Genomic DNA, 13664 nt, shown 5'->3' on the forward strand with positions numbered 1-13664 from the left:
CTTCCTTAATACAAATCCGAAATTCTTTTCTTTACTGCATAATCTTAAGCACCAGGGGATTACATTTTTCACATAATCAATCTAGTGACAGAAAATTCCAACTCAGAAAAAGTCCCTTTCGAGCTGAGGATGTCACAAATAGTATTAAGTATGACATGGGACTACTAAAAATCCTGGATCTCTGTAAACAGTGAAAATGCACATTGGTTTCAACGACCAAGCTAATGGTTTTAGCTGCTTGCGTGCGTGGTGATCGTTCCCCTCTCGTTATGTTGAAGATAAACGTATTTGTGCTCATTGCTACTTCGAATAAAAAATAAAGATAAAAAGATCTTGAAAGCTAGTATATATACTGTGCTCCCTTCTTGCAATGGAAAATTATATTCCTCTGGTTTTTTTATTTATCGGCATTTTTAGCATATACATACAGAATCTACCTCAAAAATGGGATGCTAACGGCTTTCATGGCAGTACTTTTAGCAGTATTTCAGTCCTAGACATAATGGACGCAAAACCTTTATACAACCCTTTCCCAGTCAGGTGGGTATGGAAAAAATGTGGTCTCAAACTTGGGCTGCCATGAGCCAACCCCATTAACAAGGTTAAATTCTTTTGTTCCTTTTTTCTTATTCACATGAGGCAAAAACTAATTGGTGGGCGGTGGCTACAATAGTGTAATTTGCAGAATTTTTTTTATTTTTATTTCTCGTTTCTAGTTTATCTCTAAACCATTATCTAATATTAAGTCAACTAATTTAAACTATCAATCAGCATGTAATTTTCAGTATTAAATAAGCTATTAACTGGGTTTGAGTTTTCCAGTGGTCCCTCTTTTATTTCTAAATTTACCTTTTCATTCGTAAAAACATGAACAGTACTGACGGCAGGAGCACCGACCATCACGCAGCCGAAGCATTAGACAAAGCACTTAATGATTCACAAGGATGTGGCGTTAAATATCCTGCAAGATAGGGTCTTAGGCTGTAGGGCAGTGCTAGGCGGCGATGGATCGAGGTGCTGACTCTGCAATATGTTACTACTTCTTTATCTGGTTTAAGTGGCATTTTTATCCAATTTGCTTACTGTTTCAATTCAATAATAAATGAAGATCGGATAAGGCGGTCCATGGGATAAACCAGCCAATTGCTGAAGGGAGGTCTTACATGGATTCATGATTCTTTTTAACTGATGTAGACCACTTCATTTTTTCCAGGATTGCAATTTTTCCAGTCAAAGTGGAATTGCTTGAATTGGTCCATGGGTCACTTTGAGCCCCCCCGCCCCCCCAATTTTTCTCAGCATGCTTTATTAGTCAATGAACATGTTTCATCTTCAGGCCTTTCATTCATTCTCAATGCATTCAAAACCCTCTGGAAACAATCTACATAAAATCTCATCAGGATATGCTAATCTGACCAGCAAGCACTTGGGGGGGGGGGGGGGGGGACTGGGGCAGATGTCAAGATTGCCATTAAAAGCAAAAGTTTTTTAAAAATTGATTCCAGAAATGATTTTACATTCATCAATAAGAAGGTACCATAAATTTTTTCACTTCCTACAATTTATCATATTAGTTAAAGTAACAATAATCTAAAAAGCCCACCTTCAAAGTCTTTTCATTAAATTAAAGCAGCAACCAAATAGATAATTGTCCATAGAAACTGCAATTAACTTGCTTTAGGGTAACAGGTACTACATCCATCATTTTTCTTCTACACCTTTTGAGTCCATTTCAAGCAGCCATAAGGATTGCTTCAACCCTGAAATTGTCCAGTATGATTTGACATCTGCATCTAGGGCAGGGCAGGACAGGGGAGGGGAGGGAGGAAGCTTTTCTTTTTCTCCTAACTTTAAATGGATATAATGCCAGACATTGTTGAGACTCATTCAAGGTATTCAACTGCCAGGCTAACTCAATAGGATTGGTGCCAAAATGGGAAGTAGTTGATCCCATACCAAACCTCAAAATAAAAAATGTTTCTAATTTGTCACCTCTTATCTGGATATATACAAGCCCCTCCCAAAAAAAAAAAAAAAAAAAGAAGAAAGAGCCTTTATAACTGTTTACATAATTGGTCATCTCAAAGATTTTTAATAATTCAAATAAGAATATAAGAAGTTCTATTGAAATTTTCTTCCTCCTCAACTTGAGCTAAGTTGGGATAATCAAGAGAAAAAAAATATTATCATATGTTAAGATTAGATCATTACAAAAGAAAAGTCTTTAAAAAAATTGAGGTTGAGATGGAAAGAAAGTTATGTTTTTTTTAATTGATTTAATATTTAAATATGCCCTCAAACTTTAGAAAGAATAAAATTATGCTTTTTACCTTTTATTACATGTAAATAAGACTAATCTATTATTTTTTGTAATTATAATTATAAATTTATAAAACAGCGTTAATCTTTCAATATTTTTGTTAGATTCTTTTCACTAATTTTAAAAATTTATGACTATAATTATAAAAAAAAATTATAACTTTATTTACATGTAATAAAAAAATGAATATTTTATTTTATTTTTTATTAAAATTGGAGAATATATTTGAATATTAAACCGTCTTAATTAGTTAGTTTCATACATTTATATTTTTAACTATTGATATTAACTCTTACTTACAAATTCAACTACTTAAGATAGAAGAATCACCAATGTTTTTGTTTCTTACTTTAAATTTTCATTCATGTTTCCTATGATTCAAACACAACAATAGTAAAAGTTTGGCATTGTTCAAGGCAGCTTCCTAGGAAAGGACATAGCTAAATATTCCAAACAAAACAAAAAGTTTTGATAAACATATAAAATATAATAATAATAAATATTATAAAAAGGTTAAGTTGGTGTGAAAGATAGACCCAATCCCTCACATTTTCACAACCCCTTCAAAATCAGCCGAAAACGTGGGTTAGTGACTTATCCAACCACAAAAAAAAACAAGAACCCAAGTGCTCTTTCTCCCTATCCTTTTCCTTCGGAAAAATCTTGGTGGGCTCTTGTCATTTTCCTACTAGATCGTATATATCCTCAAAGACTTTGATTAATTATTTTATTTTTATTTAAAAAGAAATTCGAACGCATCTTTTTAAATAAGAAATAAATGAAATGAAATTGTAGAATGTAGAAGATTGATTTTTTCATGAAATTTATTAGTATAAAAAAATTATAATTTTATTTATTACAATAAATCAACGGGCAACTGAACTGACATATAATTAAATAATTTTAATAAAAATTACATCAAATTCAAACACGTAATAAGATTTGTATATAAGACATTAAGATTTCAATTTTTTTTTCAACAAATCAAGACATGATTGGCGAAACGTTGATTATTTTAATTATACAATTTTTTGGTCAATCAATCAACGGCATGTAAAACGTTCCTGCATGTCGTCAGCTGATTGGTTCCAACATGCATTTTGACTAAAGTTTTACTCAGTCAATCCACAAGTTTAAATACGTGAAGGATTAAGGAATCTTTAGGAAATTATGTTCTGCTGTTGCGGTGCTATGTATTCAAAGAACGTTCAAAAGGCATTCAAAAAAATAATTAAATTAAAGAACGTTCAAAAGGTTGACATAAGAGAAGAGAGGAAGTCGGTGCCAACCTTACCAACCATTTGGGGTTCCCACTTCCCATTCCCAAAGTTGGATTAATTCACAACTACAAAATAGATATCATTATGCTAACAGAAGGAATTCTATGTTTCAGTAAACTCAATGTTTTGCACTCGAGGAATTTGTTATTGCATGTTTGGATGAATTTAAAAAATTATAAATATCAATCTGATTTTTTTCAATACAAAGATACAAATTTTTTTAATGTATAATTAGTTAGAGATGAGTAAAAGTCAATTTGAACTAATTAAATTGATCAAAATTGAATAAATTTAGTTGAATTAATTCGATTTATTTGATTTTGATTATAATCAATTTTTTAAAATTGATTAAATTAGTTAACTCGATTGATTTTTTATTTTTAAAATTGATAATCGAATTGATCGAATTAATCGATTTTTTTTAATAAATAAATATAAAAAATTTAGATAAATATTTTTATTTATTTTTTTTTTATAAAATATAATTAAAATAATTAAATTCTTTAATTATTTGATTTGAATGATATTTGAATTTAAATTTTATTGAATTAAATTTATGATTAAATAATTATTTATAATAAAAAATAATAAAAATTTTGATTATTTAATCAAATTGATCGAATCAAATTGATTTTAATCAATTCAATTATAATTGATTATTTAAAATTTTTTGATTAATTTAATTATTTATTAAATAAAAATTGATTAATTTAATTAATAAATTTTTTAAATAAATCAATCGAATCAATTAATTACTTATTTTTATAATTAATATTAAAGATATATAAGAAAGATGATAATGACAAAGCTTTAGAATTTGGATAATGAATAATAAGTTTTTTATTTTTTATTTTTAAAAATGTCAAATATATTATATTTAGTTGAGGAATTGATGGAGTGAGTGATTAAAATCCCCTTCCACTACTTAAAAGGATAAATTCCCTTTCAAAGTTATTGTTATCTTTTAGCTGTCTTCTATAGCATTCTGAATTCGTAATGATAAGTGATCGTTTTGGCCCATTAACCCGTCACATCCCTAAAAAGTGAAGTGTGAGCTTGTACAACTTAAATTTTCTTTCAATCACGTTAGAGCATCGATAGCAAACCATTCTTGAATTACACAATGAAAGACACAATAATTAAAAGGGGTCAAGTAGAAATTTGTTTTTATTAGACAAAACTACCAATGTGGGGCGGACGACGTTTGCTGTGAACCCGCAAAAACGTTTTGGATTTGTGTAGCCTTAATATTTGGTTTTAGCTTCTTCTCAAGTATATCTAATAATTTAAAATATAATATAATAATATAATACAAATATAATATAATATATGATATAAATATAACATAATTTAAAATTTTATAAAATTATATATAAATTAAATAAAACTAAAAATATATATATTATATTTTTATATCAATATAAATTATAACATATAATTTTTATATATAATATAATATAAATTTATAAATTTTAACATTTTATATGATATAAATATATGAATTTTCAAATCTATTCTCAAATCCCAACTTGCTAGAAACTTTCTTCTTTAAACCATGATTTTCTATACGTGACAAAGGTAGATGAACTTAACCGACCTTTAAGATTAACAGGAAACACTATTCCCTTTTTAACATTCATTGAACAATCATAATTTAGTTAGTTAAATCCAATTTGCATCACATGCTTCAAAGCTGGTCTTTCCATGACTTATTTCTGGATACATCGAATATATATATATATATATATATATTTACAAGAGATGTGTTAGGGATAGGAGAAAGAGCTATTGATGTTAGGATTTGCATAAATTTTGTATTCGTTGAGTTTAATTAGTTTGTATATTAAAAATTATTTGATTATATTGTAATTTTTACTTATATTAATGTGTAATTTTATAAATATATATAGTATGGTCATGAAATGTAAATTGAAAAGTATTAAAGAGGATCTCTTTGGAATATTAAAATCAAATTCCGTGTAATTTCAAACCATTCACAATGGCGAAAAGGCATTTGGGTTATTAAAGCAATTAATTCCGTATTAGGACTCCTAATTACAAACTTTTCTTTCTAGTCAGTGTGGGAGAGTGACCTTGTTTGTCTAGCTCTACACCCCTCAACATGGTGGAAATTTTCATTTAATTATAATTAGCATGCTTAATAAAGCCCATTTTATAAAGAAAAAAAAATGCCAGTCAAGGTTGACACGTATACACTGTACAACAGTGAGTTGACTGGGAATGTTTTAGCTTAAACCCTTCGGCATCCACGATTGTTGATTTTTAAAAAGATTTTTCAACTTTCATAAACATTAAAATTATTGTATTTAGTGTTTTTATTTTTTGGTACAATTAATTTTTAGTATTATTTTTAATTCATGACAAATCTTTTTTTTTTTTCTTAGTTATAATTTTAGTGGAGATTTTAGTTTGAGTCACAATATTTACAAAGTGCATCTATTCAAAATTTCATTTGTTATTTTCTTTGTCAATTACTCATTTCCATATTTGGATAAGATAGAATCAAAACATATCTCAATTATTGTTGGAAAGTTGAATACTCTTATTCGTCTTTAATGCCATCCATCGGGCGAGAAGAAAGTCGATCATAAGAATTAATATTGACCAAAATAATAAAAAAATCAAATTAATATTTATCTTAAAAATTATTTCATCAATTGTCAATGAAATTTGAAATTTTCATATATGAGATTAGAGGATAACCACATACCTCATTATAATATATTTACAAAATAAAAAATTTATATAAAAAATAATGAGATATCTGATATTAATACCGTTTAAAAATTTAAAAATTTAAAAATTTTCATTAATAATGTATAGAAAATTAGTAGATAATTGCCTGACATTTTCCTAATTTACTTTTTCTTTGAATTAGCTTTGAAAAATATTTATTCAAAGTACAAATTCAACTTGATTGAAAGATGTGCGAAATTTTTTTATATAAATTTTTTATTTCATTTTAAAAATTAATAGTAAAATATTTTAAATTCTCAAACGAAATTAAAAAAATTACCTATTTAAAAATGAGGAGTTTGAAAAATTTTATGTATAATATCTTATTTTATTAAGTAAATAATAAGATATAAATTTTTAAAATATATTAAAGATTTTTTAATTATTTTTATTATACTTTAAACAGTATGTATCATTTTATTACTTTTAATAGAAAAATTATCGATAAATATAATAATTTATCTAAATTATTTTATTAAAATAAGAAAATTTTGAAAAAACAAGTAACGCAAATAGAGAGACGTTGAGTCATGGGGATTGACGTGGCATATTTTTTTGCCAACCTATCGATAAGGATAACAACTCAATTCATCCCCGGCCGAAATAGAATTGATTTTTTTTTAAATTAAATTTTGGATCAAATCAAAATTGAGTTTTAAGCATATTTAATTTGATTTGGTTTGATATATATAAAATAATTATTTATTTAATTATATATATATTTATTTAATTATATATTTATATTAAAAATAATATTTTATTAATTTTAAATTAAATCAATCAAATATAATTTATATAATATTAAATTAAAATTTAAATATAAAAATTTTTTATTAAATCAAATCAAATTTAAATATTAAAAATATAAAATTAAATCGAATTCAAAACCTATAAAATCTGTCCACCATTTTCACCCACCGGCTTGTTTGGCATACAAATCATAAACAGAATTAAGGAAATGTCTATTTTGGTGCGTTACGTGTCTACCTGTAAGAGGCTGGGAATAATAACTCTGACGATCTCCGAAATGCCACGTCATCATTCACGAACACGTTCGTGACTTTGGCTTTATTGAACCACCCGAAGTCGTCATGTTTCTTCTGAATAATCCCACGTGGCAATTTCAAAGCCTTTAAATTATTGGATGTGAAATTGAAAAAAAAAAATCTGATTAGGCTTTATCCAGAATTAGACATTTATTAAAATTCAAAACAAATATTCGGCCAAAAAATTTTAAATAAATTAAAAAAAAATGAAAAGTCTTTGCAAAAAGATAAAAAAGAGCAATGAACGGCTTGAGAGTAAATCTAATAATTTATATATTTATATTGTATAAAATATTAAAATTGACATATTTATATTATATTTTATATAAAAATTATTTATTATAATTTATATTAATATAAAATATAAAATATTTTTTTTATTTTGTGAAATTTATATATAATTATTATTAAAATTTTAAATTATATTATTTTTATAATATACAGTAATAAAATAAAATTAACCGGCTGAACAGTGGATCGGACAGAATAGAAGTCGGTTACAGTTAGAGCAGAATCTCATGTTCCAAACCTCAAATTATAATGGTGTGGACTCATCCAATCAGAACCGTCCAAATCAATGCCTTTACGTAGTCACACATGTATAATTTCCTTCTTTCTCTTCCTCTTTCGTTCTTATCCTCTGCTCTTTCTCTCTCATTTTTTTTCTTTCTCTATTTTCTTTGGTTTACTCTATGGAATGTGTATCAATCTCTTTGATTTCAATACTGCCAGATTCATTTTTCTTTGTAATACTCTTCTATAAGTTCCTTTAACAAAACGCTAAGCTGCACCCTCTCAAATAACACAAGGAAAAGAAATTTAAAAAAAAAAATTGAAGGCTGTTCTTTTTCATTGATTTTTTGAATACCCTATTGTTTGTCCTTTGATTCTTTTTATGTTTGATATACATATTTATATACAAAGTTTGTCTTTTTACGCTTGATCCTTTTTGAGACATGGATTCATGTTGGTTAGAACAATTAAATTTGTTGTCTACCGATGATTTTAGAGTCATGAATCGGATCCCTCGAGTTATGAAGGTTCCAGGAGTCATTTCTCAATTCGAAGAAGATCAGCAAACCATGTCTCAGAAAAGGGTTATCATCGTTTCCAATCAGTTGCCTTTACGTGCGTCCAGGGACTCCGTCTCCAATGAATGGCGCTTTGAATTTGACGAGAACAATCTCCTTGCTGAGCTGAAAGACGCTTTCCCTCCTGACACAGAGGTGAGATACGTCGGAACTTTGAAAGCAGATGTAGATGCAGCTGATCAAGATGAGGTGGCTCAAGTTTTGCACGAAAAGTTCAGTTGTGAAACGATATTTTTGCCTGAAGATATGCAGAGCAAGTTTTACCATGGTTTTTGTAAACACTATCTGTGGCCTTTGTTTCATTATATGATGCCTACGACTGGGAGTGGTGGGGTACGTTTCGATCGTTCACAGTGGCAGGCTTACGTGTCTGCTAATAAAATATTTGCTGATAAAGTTCTGGAAGTAACTGATGGAGACGATGAAGATGAAGATCATGTTTGGGTGCACGATTATCATCTTATGGCTTTACCTACTTTTTTAAGGAGAAGGTCTCACAGGGTAAAACTTGGGTTTTTTTTACACAGTCCATTTCCTTCATCAGATGTATATAAAATTTTACCTGTTAGAGATGACGTTCTGAGAGCTTTGCTGAATTGCGATTTGATTGGGTTCCATAATTTTGATTATGCAAGGCATTTCTTGTCTTCTTGTAGAAGGATTTTGGGTTTACATTATGAGTCTAATCGGGGTCACATTGCATTAGACTATTATGGTAGGACTGTGAGTATTAAGATTTTGCCTGCTGGGATTCATATGGGGCGACTTGAATATGTTATGTCTGAGGAAAGCACGGTTAGGAAGGCAAAGGAATTGAAGGAGAAATATGAGGGGAAAATTATGATGGTGGGTGTGGATGATTTGGATTTGTTTAAGGGCATTCCTCAGAAATTTTCAGCCATGGGGGAGCTTTTGGAAACGAATCAGGAATTGAGGGCCAAAGTGGTTTTAGTACAGATTACAAATCCGGCGAGGAGTTCAGGCCGGGATGTGCAAGAAGTTCTGGACGAGGCCAATAGCATAGCGAAGGAGGTCAATGAGAAATATGGCGAACCTGGATACGAGCCAATCGTTTTCATCAAGGGACCCGTTACTACACAAGAGAAGCTTGCTTATTATGCAATTGCTGAATATTGTGTGGTGACACCTGTAAGAGATGGGATGAATTTGGTGCCTTACAAGTATACCGTTTGTAGACAGGGTTGCCCTGTTTTAGATAAGGCATTGGGAGTTGATGAAAATTCTCCTCCCAAGAATAGTGTTATCATTGTCTCTGAATTCATTGGCTGCTCACCGTCTCTTAGTGGGGCAATTCGTGTCAACCCATGGAACATTAGTGAAATGGCTAATGCAATGTATTCAGCCATTGATTTACCAGAGACAGAGAAACATTTGCGCCATGAGAAACACTACAAATATATTAGCTCTCACGATGTTGCTTATTGGGCTCGGAGTTTTGATCAGGACCTTGAGAGAGCTTGTACAGATCATTATCACAGGAGGTATTGGAGAATTGGACTTGGTTTAGCATTTAGGCTTGTTGCTTTGGAGCCTAACTTCAGGAGGCTGTTAGGGGATACTCTCAACTCTGCCTACAAGAGAACGAATAGCCGATTGATCCTTTTGGACTATGATGGCACTATGATGCCACCAGCTTCAGTGAACAAGGGTCCTAGTGATGAAGTTATTTCAGTCTTGAATCAATTATGCGATGACCCCAAAAACATTGTTTTCATTGTGAGTGGCAGAGATCGGGATACTCTGAGCAAGTGGTTTTCTTCATGCGAGAAATTGGGTATTGCAGCTGAGCATGGATGCTTTACAAGGTAGTGTTTTAACTTTGTTTTAATTTGATCCTTGGATACGTGTAATATCTGTTTCTTGATTAATAATATCTTTTCTTCCACTTCGTAGATGGACTAGAGATTCTCCATGGGAAACCTATCGCCTAATGGACTTGAGTTGGAAAGAGGTTGTAGAGCCTATAATGCAACATTACATGGAGGCAACTGATGGCTCGTGCATAGAGAATAAAGAAAGTGCAGTCGTCTGGCACCATCAAGATGCTGACCCCGATTTCGGTTTATTCCAAGCTAAGGAGCTTCATGATCACTTGGAGAATGTCCTAGCCAACGAGCCTGTTGTTGTTAAAAGGGGGCAACAAATAGTTGAGGTGAAGCCACAGGTACAAAGTGTCCTCTGAAACTGATGCCTATAGTTAGACAACACGTTCGAAACTTTTCAAGATTTTGTTCAATGATTGAGAAGTAGAATTCTTTAAAAATGTACTGCTTCATTGGCTTGTGGTTTCTAGTGAATTATATTGAAGGGTTTTTTCTGGTGAACTGCAGGGACTGAGCAAAGGCATTGTTGTGGACAATCTTATCTCAACCATGAGAAGTAGGGGCAAATCACCAGATTTTCTGCTGTGCATTGGAGACGATCGTTCAGATGAAGATATGTTTGAGAGCATTGCACGGTCATCTGCCAACCCAACCTTGCCGGTCATAGCAGAGATATTTGCTTGCACTGTTGGTCAAAAACCAAGTATGGCAAAATACTATGTTGATGATGTTGTCGAAGTCATTGGATTACTTCGACGAATTGCAGAAGCACCAGTACAGCCAAATTGACTATAGAAAAAACCAACAAAAAGAGAATGAAACGAAAGAAAATGAACAAAGTTTACATCAGGATTTATGTGTAGTGGTTAGGGCTAATGATATAGGAAGCCTTGTACAAAGGATACCTTTAACAGATTCCTTTACTTAGAAATGCTACACCGCTGGTTCATGTTCTTTTATAATATTATCAACCAAGCCAACCTCTTAACCTGTTTAAGAATTTGCCTTTTCTTTGTACATTTCCCTTTATCCCCTTGTATCACCTGCAAATATATCAAGAATGAAAGCATCCCAGCTCTCTTTCCCTTTAACATGTTGGTTAGCTTCAAATATCTTCAAAATTTGTCCAAGTATCTTGAATTTGGATTGCATTGTAAGCAAATTGTAATTTGCAGACGCACAAGTCACTGGAACAGGTTTCCAAATTTTTTACTTTCATTAAACTAATTGATCGATATTAAGAAATTTAAGTGAATTTAAGAGGGCGTTCAAAGCTTTTTGAGAAAAGACTAATCACTAGAGTTAGGAGAAATGAAGCTGGCACTTACTTTTGTATAAACTGTTGTATAGAAACCTAGGTTCCTAAATTTTGACTTATAACTCAAACTTAGGTCGGTAACCGTGGTTTTTTTTTTTTCCAAGCAGCCTAATGTTACCAAGTCAATCTTTAAAGGCAGAGTAGGAATAATCCTCGATTATATCCTCATATATCGTTCATGTTAGGTTTCTATTCTTCAAAAGGAATTAGATGAACTATTGACCTTCATTTCCTATGGCAGAATTAGATCTCTCCTTAATGATAAAATAATGTATAGAATTAGAGATATCCATTTAGAGGTGAACGGATAAACATGATGGATGCTCTAGCATATGCCATTTATCTTGTAGCTGAGTCCGGGCAACCTAATTTGTTGAGCTTTCAATCTTGGTGCTTATATATGTGAATGCTTATACTTGCAAGACTTAACTACATGAATTCGAATATTCGATACCCCTTCTCTTGCTCAGGAAAATGCAGCAGATTATACTGACAGTTGATTTTCTAAACCTGCAAAAAACATGGGATTCTAAGCATGAGGAGCATCTTTTTCATTTGCAGGAATAAGGACTGTACTTTGGGTTTTGGCAAATTTTCTAAACACGGAGCTATAGAGCCATAGAGCCATAGCCTATCAACATTGAAGCATATTCTTGGTGAGGATATATATGTGCAACTAAATTTTTGTTAAAGATGGACTTTGCTCAAATGGTGAGAATGCACCAGTTTGAAATGCCTTCGACAAGAAGAGCTTTAGTCCTGTCAAAACTCTGGACATGTCAAGTTTCGGAAGTCTCAAAGTTGGGTCTAGGTCCAGTTTGTTTTAGACTGAATGCAGAGCAGACATTTACAAGTTAACCAGGCAGGCGATAAATGGACTTTGAATCTGGACCAAGCCTGATAATCTAATTGTAACCACCAAAAGATGAAAAAAAAAAATGTAGTCATTCAATTGCATGTAGAGACCTGGATTTTGTGCAAATTTTGCAATGTTGGGATGGGATGGTGCCGTCTAATCAAATATTGGTGATTTCATTTCTTCTTTTCTTTTCTTTGTTCAACCAGATTCTAGAATAGTCAACTCTAAATGGTTTTGCCAAAATGGTTCCTCAATTGAAAATGTATATATAAAAACCAACGGAGAGACAGGTCATGCAGAGGTGTAGAATATTGGGATTCATATCCAAATTTCTAAGGTGCAAAGTAAATATGTCTATTGATATATTTAAATTGTATTTATATTATATTAAATATATATAAAATATAAAAAATTATCATATCAAATTAATGTCGATATGTCATATAAAATACTCTTTTATATTTATAAATTTATATATAATTTTTAAAAAATTTTAAATCAAATTATTTTTATTTTTTTCATAATTTTTATATTATATTATATTATATTATATTATATTATATTATATTATCGTGCTTTATTTGAAATAATTAGATCTAATGCAAAGAGATCTTGATTACTTTTTGACTATGATGGTTTTTCCCTTTCTAAGTATTTTTGCTAATCTCTTAACTAACATTTGGTGGAACGATTTGTTATTGGTTTCTCATTGCCTAATCTTTCTAGTTTTTTTTCTTTCTTTGTCTCTTTTCTTTAAAGGCTTTGCCCAACATTTGACTATATTTATTTTCATTATCATTTTGAAAACTTAACCCATGGGGAATTGGCAAAAAAAAAAAAAAAACCATGGTGATAGTTAAGATCTCTTCTTCATTATATTATTCATTAATGGATAATTTGTTGATTTCCCCACTTTAATCATTAATTAATGGTGAAGAAAAGGTGAGAGAAAAAATTAATTGAATAATAATTAAATAATTTAAATCTAGTAAGAGGGAACAGGTGAGCATGGTGACCTAAAAAGCTTGCATATCTACAAAAAGATGAGCAACAAAAGGGGCATGTTGTGCTTTGTCATCTACTTGTTCCCGTGCCTTTTGTAATTCCAATTTTTCACTCCTTATTTTTTATATTTTATTCTAATCAATG

General features: G+C 30.6%; 1 protein-coding gene across 1 annotated transcript; it reads left to right on the plus strand.

Annotated features, from left to right (window-relative positions):
* The first annotated feature begins 8038 nt into the window (after positions 1-8038).
* LOC111303401 (putative alpha,alpha-trehalose-phosphate synthase [UDP-forming] 11) lies at positions 8039-11429 on the plus strand. Its single transcript, XM_022899643.2, has 3 exons — positions 8039-10320; positions 10409-10679; positions 10846-11429. The coding sequence occupies exons 1-3, from the start codon at positions 8360-8362 to the stop codon at positions 11125-11127; spliced, it is 2514 nt and encodes an 837-aa protein (XP_022755378.2). The 5' UTR covers positions 8039-8359; the 3' UTR covers positions 11128-11429.
* The last annotated feature ends 2235 nt before the right edge of the window (positions 11430-13664 follow it).

This window comes from Durio zibethinus, chromosome 13 (genome assembly GCF_047325235.1).
Source record: "Durio zibethinus cultivar Kanyao isolate XHJ-2024 chromosome 13, ASM4732523v1, whole genome shotgun sequence".
Classification (NCBI taxonomy): Eukaryota; Viridiplantae; Streptophyta; class Magnoliopsida; order Malvales; family Malvaceae; genus Durio; species Durio zibethinus.